The sequence below is a fragment of the Saccostrea echinata genome, unplaced genomic scaffold (assembly GCF_033153115.1).
Source record: "Saccostrea echinata isolate AGI-Se365-2 ecotype Australia unplaced genomic scaffold, CSIRO_AGI_Sech_v1 ptg000033l, whole genome shotgun sequence".
NCBI classification, from domain to species: Eukaryota; Metazoa; Mollusca; class Bivalvia; order Ostreida; family Ostreidae; genus Saccostrea; species Saccostrea echinata.
Window position 1 is genome coordinate 11,945,549 of NW_026889782.1, and position 11,266 is coordinate 11,956,814.

Sequence of the window (11,266 nt, forward strand, 5' to 3'; positions counted from 1 at the left end):
CCAGTGCGTAGTGTACCCCCTCACGTATAGCATTTTACTATAGTATCATTGTCCTGAAATTGTCACAATAAAAAAAGTGGGTCAGAGAGAAATTTCACGTATCCAGTTACATTTTAAATTTAACTGTGCGTGTATAGCCGATGTGTGGATTTTGGATTTTTATTCTTAGTTTGAAAAAGGTAGGTCCTCTCTCTCTCTCTCTCTCTCTCTCTCTCTCTCTCGTGAAGTTCATTTATAAATTCAATCACTTTTTTAATGTGTTGGGAAACAGTACTAAATCTATGACATATTTGTTCAATATTTATATTTCTCTTTTTAAAAAAAAAAAAAAAAAATTGCAAAAGGCTTCTCCTTCTTTACATTTTGAATTTAAATGTCTTTGAATTAAAAAGGAAATAATACTGAAATATGTCTTTTTAAAATTAGTACATGTTTATTTTGTTTTTTGTTCACAGTGTCCTAAAACCATAAAAGTTTTAACTATTACAATAAACATATAGTTTGATGTTTTGAATTAAATCAATACGGTGACTTAAATACGTACATAGGTTCCGAATAATTTTATTTACATATATTTATATGCACATATAATTTATTTAAACGTTAACCCTTTTAAATATCTACTTTCAATGCAGTTTACTTTATAAAAAATTTAAAGTAAATTACAGAGGCTTTCTTTATTTGTTTAAAAATAGCCTTCAGAAATTTGACATAAAGACAGGAAAAAAAAATCAGAGCAATTCTGGATCTCAGTATGAGTTCTTTTACTCAGTATGATTTCAGCTGACTCCATTGTAACGGAATGTCAGTTCAAACTTTTAAATATTTATGAAAAAGGTCTTTCTCCTGAGTCATTTTAGATGAGAATCACAAAAACCTATGACTATGCATACAAAAATTGTTCAAGAATGTTTATGTTTCAATCAGGGGTAATGTGGGTTAAATACCAAGCTTGAACTACAGTTTCATTTTAAGGTTTATATACCCTCTGATCATACATATAAAATGTTGGTTTAATTTGTATAATTTTCCAAAAGAAATGTATTTTATAAGTAAGTAAGTAAGAGTAAGTAATAATTCACTTTCAGTGTCACATGTCCATGTCTGTGAAATGTTGAAACAAGCTTCGAAACGTCATTCATGGTTCACCGTTCGACAAGATACAAATAACGGTGACTATTAATATACTGCTAAGAATTTCTCAGAAGAAAGGGTTTTATTGTTCTAAGCTGATTCATTTAGAGGGACGCCATTTTTTTTTTTAGATTTTCATAGATAAAAGGAATAATTTAAGCAAATTCATCTGATAAAGCGTTTTATCATATGTCTACCCTTTTATCAAGAAGATAAGATTCACTGAATTAATTTTTCACATTTTCACACATTGTATTCCAACTCATGTCAGCAAATAAGCAAGCAAATAAATACATTTTTTGTGATCATTGACATATCTGATCACAATAGCTGTTTTATTGGGGGGGGGGGGGGTTGCTATTAAGTCCCGTTTCAGTGTTTCTGAGAACATAGAAAAAAAGACAAGGGGCTTAGCCCCCCTTTTAAACAGCCAAGAAGAATTTGAGATAGGGCGGCTTAGCCCCGGGGTCCATATCGAACACTTTTCTTGATCGCTGGGGACCCCGTTGTACGAAAAACGCATGCGTACCTTCGCAATCTAATGGAGCCCCCTCTATTAAAAAATCCTGGATCCACGCCAAAGACAGCTGCACGATAATCACAATTATCAGTTATTTATTCACCTATATTTACCTTAAAAATAAATTTTATAAGCGAGGTGGTATGGTGGGGGTCTATAATTTAACATATATGATACGTGGAATACAATTATGATGAAAAGGAATACTCAATGAAAATGAAGTAGACCATGTAAAATATTTATTTCAGAGGTTGGAGAGAATACTAGAATAGGGTATTATCCGTGGAATCGCGCACAGTACTTGATATCGGGTATTGTTGAGCCCGCGAAATCGGGTTAAGCAGTGTAATATCACCTTCTGAAATTAAAAGAACTGCGATGACGCGCTTTGCCGAGTCTATATTTACCTAGAGATGAATATAATGCAAAGGTATCAGTAGTCGAGAAAGAATTTTTAAGTCTGGTTTCATGCACACACATAACGATTTGCATTTATATTTTAAGCTCTTCCATTTTGAGGAGTACTTTGTGTATGAACTTTTTTAAAGATCATATAAAATGAATATATGAGAAATACCCCCCCCCCCTTAAAAAATGAAACGTAAAAACTAGGACTGAGCATAAGGCAATGTTTAGGTCTTTCTTCATAACTTTATAGATTACGTTATTCTATCCAAACAATAAACAATGTCCGCATATACTCTTTCTATCAAAGCAAAAAGATCAGGCTTTCCTTCAGCCGATAATGAAATCTGATTTTTATTCAAATGTAAATGTGTGACTTTATTTCTTACAATACCCACTTTCCCATAAATCAAATCATTTATGCTAATTTGCTTTGCGAATTCGAATATCCTGATATAATTATAGCACCGATTATACATGTAGAATCTTTATTTCCAAATCAGTGTCCTTTTCAGATATCACAAATAGCTGGCATAATTATATATCAATAAGAAATCATCACTATCACCAAATTTATCTGTCATTTGACTTTTAGTGGGAAAGGGAATTAAGCCATACATATTACACGTGGTAAGTCGTTAAGAATTTAAGCCTGGGGAATATACTGGTGGTAAATGAACTCAAATAACATGCAGTGGTTTTTTTGGTAATGACATTGAAAAAAAAACAAAACAAAAAACAACGTTGTCGTGCCTTCCTCGATACCCCAAATGTGTTACTCGTGTCATTTTGAGTTCTTTATACAAACCTGTAAATAGGGTTCAATAAATACTCAAGACACTGAGGTACACAGAACACTAACTGACATTATGCGCCATTGCATTATATTTTTGTTGTTTTTACAGAAAGTTGCACGGGATACCCGATTTCGCGGATTCAACGATACCCTGATATCGGGGACTAGGCCTATAAGCGATTTCACGGATAAAACCCAATTTCGCGTATTCTCTCCAACCAGTTTAAAAGCCTCCCCCCTTTGCCTCATTAATAATAATGATAGTGTTGCATTACCATAGATACTATTTTACTATAGGTTAACTACGGTGGAATTGACCGATAAATAAAAGTGGGTCATGCGGAAATACGTTTCCATTTAAAGATGAAGGAAATAATCAACGTGTAAAGCTAAGGATTAGTTAAAAAGGTAAGATCTCTCTTTCTCTCTCTCTCTTATTCTATTTCCCTTACGATATTTCTACACGCGTATAAAGTAATGAAATGCCAGCAGCTTATCTAATCAATATGAATAATTGATTGAGGTTTTTCATTTTTTTCGTATATATACACTCAACTTATTTTCTTATTTGATTTTCCTTTTTAAAATATTTATTAAATATGTCCAGTACAGTTCTATATAAGCTTTGAGCTTCACGGCTCATCAGTGTAAGATAAATACCAACAGATATACAAGTGACTTAACAGGAGTATGTAATTATATGCAATACTTTTACTTAATTTGATTATCTTTTCTGGTTTCTCATTCTAACAAAGAACATGCAGTTTTTATCTAGGTTGTATATTTCTTACAGTATTATAGTTCACTTTATTAAAGAATTAAAACATTTATACACTGAAAGTTTTTTTTCCAGTAAAAAAGATTTGATATATATTTGCGGTAGATTTCGTAAACAGAACATATAAACGAAGAGAAGTTGACTTTAAATGGCTATAACAATTGGTGTTCAGCTTCGTGTGAATATATGGGCAAAAACAATTTTTATCCCTTTAAACCTGATCAGTACTCCTTTTAGGAATTTTATCTTTTTTTTTTTTTGGTATCATATCTCCATCTGTCTAACATATAGCATGTTGAAAATTTAAGATGTTATACTGGCTAGAGGTAAGTTTTGCAATTACCCTCATCCAATAAATTCAAATTTTACTGCATGAGAACAAGTTTTTATTTGAATAATTTTAAAATTGATTAAAAAGGAATCTGAAAAGGATGTCTTATAACCAGAATACTATCGCGGTTATGATCTAAAATAAAAGTATAAACTAGGTCAAAGTCCAAAAAATGTCAGTACGCTATTTGCATGCAGGTTTAAATTCAATTAAAATTGCTCCATCGTTTCCAAAAGGCGATAAAACAGGCCCCTGATCAAATATCACGATAACAGTTAAGACAGCTATGTGACTTTATCAATGTTTGTTTTGTTTACCTTTAATTTAGGGGAAAAGTCCGTGTTAAAATAAGATTTGAATTACAGACTCGGAGGTTTCAGTTCGTTAATCAGTATATAGCTAGCTGATAACCAGGGGATCACTTTTAGGTCGGAAACAGCTGCTAAGATTATTGGAAGCACGTGGTCTACATGAATTTTCTTTTTTTGTGTTATAAAAAAGAAAAATTATCAGGCCAGTAACACTTCCACGACGGGGAAGGGGGGGGGGGCTTAATTAGTTCAATAAATATGTATTTTTTAAGACCATATTATCCGGGGTAGGGAAGAATCGTTCCCCTTTCTTTGTGGATCGAAAAAAAATTATATATTGAAAATGTGTAAATGTTGACTCAGGGGAGTGCACGTGGTTCCTCCACTTTCGAAACAAATGGGGAAAAAAAAAAGAAACATTTTTGCGCTTGATGTTTTGTGCGTCTAGATGAATGAGACACTTTGACACAACTTCATTACAAATACAAGATTTAACAGTTATTTCCAATGAGCAAGGAAGCTTTATTTGACTGCATTCTTTGTTATCTTGAAATACTACAATATCAGTACTAGTTATCGATCGCCAATGTTAGCAGACACAAAAGAGCTTTGTGCACAAACACAAAAGATGTTCCGTCTTGAACAAGTGATACAAAGGGAAGGAGGACTATTCAAACAAATTAATTAAGGTAATTAGAGAATGTTGATGCTTCTCCAGCTTTGTGTCCTTTTAAAAGTAATTAACTGAATTCTGGGGAGTTTTATTTTGCTGTAAAAATCCGCTTTTTTGATAATTCTGCATGTATATAGCTTCACACTTTATAATCAATAACACTAGACCTAAGCTTTTAATCTTATAAGAAAAAAATTTATAATGTAGCACTGTGGAATATTTAGCATATGTAGTTAGAATACAATTTTGCTTCAGTCAGATCTTCTATATTTTTTCCAACGCAACTAGGAAGGGTAGAAAATTAACTAATCGACGCACCAACACTCTAAAAATAATTGATGGTATGAGCGAACTAAAATGGCCAGTTCTCCTCCCCTCCCCCATACCCGTCCCAAGTTCTATAATACGCTATCATATGTAATCATGGATAAGATATCTTATAATTATTATCCAAAGAAGAAATTAATTTGAATTAAATAACCATCCTTTGCAAAACTACGGAAGCCGGTTGGTGCCAGGTAGAAAAAATATTTCATCTGGCGGCCGCCAGATAACTTTCTGGCGGCCGCCAGATAAGTTTTATCTGTCGGCCGCCAGATAATTATTTGGCGGTCGCCAGATAAAATATTTTTCTACCTGGCACCTACCGGCTTCCGTACAAAACAACCTTAGTATAGACGGTATCATTACATTTTCAAATGCATGAACTCGAATTCGACTTAACTATGTTTTGAAGCACAGTAAAACAGGCTTATTGCGAACAAGCTTATAACGAATTGACGCTTACAGCGAAGTGATTTTCATTCCCCATGAATTTTATATACATTGGAAACCTAACAGATATAACGAATTACGTAAAATCATCTGTCCCTGGCAGTTATAAGCATGTTTCACTGTACTCTTGTCAATCTTGTTTAAACAGTGAATGTATTATTTCAAATGAAAATAAAATATTGGGTGTAAGCGATGAAAAGATAAAAATGTCCTAAAATAATTAAACCATACAAGAGTTGATATGAGTACCAAGTGTGTATATAGCAGCCACATATTTTAAGGTTAACGAACCCTCTGTTCACTCATATAAAATGTTGTTTTAACACTTATGCATTTCCAAAAGAAATGTACTTTGTAAGTATGATACAAATTATTATAGTATTAACTTGCGGGGCAAAATCAAACAAAAAAGACATTTTAACTAGTAGACAAATTTATAAAGGAATAGACATTTATCTTATTATTAAGAGTTATCTCTCTTATCAGAGTATCAATGAACCTTAAATCTGCTACCGGCTTTACGAAGATGATTCAAGAAAAATATACCTAACTAGTTGCTATATTATCAAATTTAAGGGAGTGGTACAAATCGCATAAAAATACGGAAGATGAAAAACTGCGATATTTCAATTAAAAGTTGATACTGTTTTTCTGCAAGAAATGCTATATACTGTTTATACAGATAAAACCAAACTTGAATTCTGGGTGTACTTTCTGTTTACATTGGGGAGAAATGATCGATATTTCTATATACATATATTAGTGCAGACAGAATTATTAGTGGGCTTCTCTATTGATTGTGTCACTTGTTATAACGGAAATAACGAAAAACCATGGAAACCCTCTTAATTTTAATCGCCTTAGCGTCATCAGCATGATACAAGGACAGTGAAGAAATAACAGCAAAATCAGGCTGAGGTGAGGTGCTTATTTTAGGAAGAACAAAGACAGACTTAAATAATATATGTTTCAATTTATGTTATCTTGTAATAAGTAATTAAATCCGCTCCTGCATTTGTATGATGAAGCACATGGATTTTCAACAGCAAGTGTGCGGTGTGTGAAAACGGAAGTAAGACTTCAGTTGACTTCCGGAATTTTATTAGAAGTACGTGTATATAGTATTTATTTCTAAATAAGTTTAAGGAAATAGAAAATTACTGAAAGGCTCAGCGACTTAAAGCTTAAAACAACGATGTTGAATATACAGTGGCTTTTATATTAGTATGCATTAAACTTTACATAAAACATAAAATGTAAATATAAAGGGATGATTAATTTCAATAGCAAGATGGATCTGCTGGGAGATCTGGATGGACTTCTTCACAATGTTTCAGGCCTTAGCCTTGGGATCATGCAACCTCTTAAGATTAAGTCAATATCTGTATTTTGTGCTAAAATGATGTAGAAATTAAGCAGTCAAAAATAGATATTATATCCATAATATAAATATTATTCCATTTTGCATTGCCGAAGTGCTGTTACCTGCAATGTTATAGGGGTTAGGATGAAAATCAATTAACATCTTATAGATAATTTAAATGTTGACTTTTACCAGATATAGGTGGTCTTATACAAATAAAAAAATCATAAATGCCATGAAATTATTCATTTTATTTTAACTTCGGAACAATAATGAAAATGGATCAAAATAGGAATTTAGTAACGTTAATATATCTGCCAATTTTTTTTTTCGTTTCTGAAGAATTGCCGATATTAAAAAAAACAAACAAATAAAAACATATTTCTAATTAAAAATGTTTATTTTCTTATTTTCCAATGAAAACCACTGACGTTTGTTTGGTGTTGAGGATGGGGATGGGAATTGAAGGAGCGACAAGATCAATTTTTTTTGTTAATTTCAAATAAGAACAGTACATTCGAATTTGTGTTTACAATGAGCCCTGGATTATCAAAAGTGTTGTAAATAATTTACTTCATTGTGAGATAACTTTTAATAAAATCAGCAATAGAAATTGATTTAGTTTTAGTTAACATCAAACAGGTTGAATGGGTCTGTTATGATATTGATTTTAGAGTGTGGATTACATTTCGTTGTCTAGCTACATATAAAACGGGGAGATAACCTATCATATCATATTTACGATTCTAAAGTCCAGTCAAATATCAAATGTCTTCTTTTTCTTATCGGGTTTGATGTCCTAACTAAAATAATCTTGTTTTCCTAAAACATTCTAACTATTACATGTAATTGAGATAAACCTGTCTATTTTCAAATTGCTATACAAAAATTAAGTGCATATGCTATTAAATTAATTTTAAAAAATAATCATGAAGTGTTTGTGAACTTATGATATTGTACCAATTTGTCAAAAAATAAATGAAAAACTGAACCCATTAACACATTTAGTTTTGTTATCATAATGTCATGAATTTTGTTCCAATTTTATGGTTGAATAAAATTAACAAGTAACTCATAAATAATGAATTTTTTAAAGCTAGTAGCTTCCCAGTAAATTTACACCCTATACAATATGACACCAACACACAAGATACTTTTATTTAGATAACATTTAGGCAATCAGGATATAGCATGCGTATGAAGGAACATGTAACTCAAACAGCAAAAAGTAACGCAATCTTCATTAAAAAAATGAATTTTCCTGCGGGAGAATCGTAATTCCATAACGAGAGAGAGAGAGAGAGAGAGAGAGAGAGAGAGTTTCCTTGCATATTGTAGATACACATGTAGTTACTCAAGACTTAAATTTGAAAACACGTGATTTTACTACAGGACATTCAATATGTTGACCCTCCCCCATTCGTCCGCCACTCAAATATCAGTAATCAGGCATCCGCCGCAGTAATCAGACATCCGCCTCTGTATTTCATTGTTTAGCAGGGATCACAGTCTTAAGTAGTATTTCCTCTTTTTGTAGCTGAAGTTTCCGTTAACTAGAAATAAAGGAAACTTCCTCAAGTTGACAGCAAAATGTGCAATACAATCACTCGCCAGTTAAAGAAAATTGTGTGTTCCGCCTGTGGAATAGTCAATATAATATACCTAACAACGACTATCTCAGTCATTGTGCTTATGCAGTTATTTTATGTAAACTATCAACTGAAATCAGTGGTACCGATTGCTAACAATGTGAAACAAGAACTGAAAGTTTTTATTTCTTTTCGGAGTTTAAGTCCTAGCACAAATCCGACACCCTTACCTACCACTTTCCGGAAGTTTATGTCCAAAATTCAGAGGCCAGTTACAAAGCGGCCCGATATGTGCCAAGGTTGTTTTGCGCATAATTATACATATATTCTTGACAATGAGGATATCTGCAGCACGGGGGACGGAAAGCAAGAAGTCAATATACTGGTTCTCATCTCTACAACTCATAAGAACACCGAAAGTAGGAAAGCTCTCCGAGAAACCTGGTTATCTCCCTCTTGGAAAAACACCGGTGACGTCAGATATGCCTTTCTACTAGGAATGGCGCCTGATAGTGCCACCCAGGTTGCTATAGAAACTGAGAGTGCCACTTATCAGGATATTATTCAAGAAGATTTTGTAGATAGTTATAACAATTTAACTTTAAAAACCATGATGGCTTTCAAATGGGCAAGTACTAAGTGTAAAAACGCTAAATACTTTATGAAGACAGATGATGATATGTACGTTAATTTAGAATCCTTAAAGAACACTTTAAGAAAAAATAGTTTTGTTCTCCAAAAATCTATAGGTGGATTTTGCAACCTTTCACGGGAACCAATCAGGACAAATACATCGAAATGGTATGCACCTTTTGAGATGTTCCCTCATAAGGAATATCCGCCATATTGTTCTGGAACGGGATACGTGACAAGTCTTGATGTTGTGCAGAAGGTTTATCAAGTTTCAAAAAATATTCCGTTCTTTTATCTAGAGGATGTTTACGTTTCTTTGTGTATGAAAAAACTCGGATTAAACATGACTCACTTACCCGGCTTTCACGCCGATCAGCAGAAACCCGGATGTGTGTACAAAACAAATGAATTAGTGACGTCACACAGATTAACACCAAAACTCCTTAAGGAGATATGGAATAAAAAGTGTAATGATGTTTGAAATGATTTTAATGTATTTCCATTTAATGTATAACATTTATTTTGTGATTTACTGAATGCACCTTTGCATGCAATACTCATTATGATGTCCGTCCGATAGTGTAATAAAATATATGATGTGCAATATAAATCGACAATCATCACCAAATCTTTATAAATATGTATATTAGCTGTAACATATCCCAGTATGTGTTCTGTTGAATTTGCATAATTATATAATTTATATAAAGGATAAAATCCTGAGTGATATAAGAGAGTTATTATTCTCGTTAAAAGATGAGAGGTATATGTTCTTCAAATGGTATTACCGATGATTCATAATTTCAGGGTAGCAACAGCACTGTGTGTTTTTTAAAAAAAAAGATTTGTACATTAAAATTATATCCATGAAGTACATTTAGAATATTTCTTAAAAATATTATTGACCCTAAATGAATTTCAAGTATTTCAAGACATACATATATAGACCACATACTTTTTTCTTCTATTTTTAACGTGCAATTATAAACCTCGCAAAAATCTGATAGTAAGTACTAATGATGTGTTAAAAGAAATAATTATGACAGACACTGATGTCACGAAGTGAGGCTCAGTTAAGGAAGCTCTATACACTTCACACTGAAGAGTTCCACTTCCATGGTACTTTTATGCAGAGTTATCTGCCCTTTGATTTGAAATTGAATAAACTGAAATATGCTTTGTAATACATAATTTATAATCTCTTAAGGAAGCTCTATACACTTCACACTGAAGTGTTCCAATTCCATGGTACTTTAATGCAGTTAGAGTTATCTGCCCTTTGACTTGAAACTGAATAAACTGAAATATACATTGTAATACATAATTTATAATCAATTTAAGCATTCTTAGTATTACATTACATTACATTACATTAAATAGACCAAGATGAAGTCATTTAATGCATTATTTGCATGTCTTTTTCCCATTTAAGCAAGTAACAGTGATTTCTGTTACTACGTTTCAGAAAAAAAATGTAAGTCCTATGTTGAAAATGAACAAGATCACCTCAATATTATATCCATTAAATGTTACATTTTTCTCTAACTCAAAAAATATTTATCATTAACGTAAAGAGGGATCATTTTAAAAATCTATTTCAGGAATAACTATCTTCTCTTTTGATATATTTGCGACCTTTAATGCTGATTTAAAAGTTGCATAGAGTTTTACCGGCGACACGTCAACGGCGCCGTAAAACGGATGTTTGCATTCGTTAAATCAATATTACGCTTCGCCGGTAGAACTCAGTTTGCGACCATCATTAACATTCGTAAATAACAAATGAGGAGGCAGTTATTTCCTAAATCAAATTGCAAAATTCAAAACAGTTGATTAGAATGCTAAATCAGTGTCTGAAATGACAATTTAAGTGTAATGTATCATGAACATAATTTATCTATCTTTAAACTTACATTTGACTTTTGGTTCAACACCTAGGTTGTATTTTTTTAATCAGAT

At 32.3% G+C, this 11,266-nt stretch overlaps 1 protein-coding gene across 1 annotated transcript; it reads left to right on the top strand.

Moving 5' to 3' along the window:
• The first annotated feature begins 3,152 nt into the window (after nucleotides 1–3,152).
• LOC133198662 (beta-1,3-galactosyltransferase 1-like) lies at nucleotides 3,153–10,096 on the top strand. Its single transcript, XM_061334700.1, has 2 exons — nucleotides 3,153–3,263; nucleotides 8,623–10,096. Exon 2 carries the CDS (start codon nucleotides 8,676–8,678, stop codon nucleotides 9,786–9,788), a length of 1,113 nt encoding a protein of 370 aa, XP_061190684.1. The 5' UTR covers nucleotides 3,153–3,263; nucleotides 8,623–8,675; the 3' UTR covers nucleotides 9,789–10,096.
• Nucleotides 10,097–11,266: the final 1,170 nt, after the last annotated feature.

Excerpts from the sequence above, each read along its gene's own strand:
- LOC133198662 (XM_061334700.1), top strand. The coding sequence starts at position 8,676 with ATGTGCAATACAATCACTCGCCAGTTAAAGAAAATTGTGTGTTCCGCC.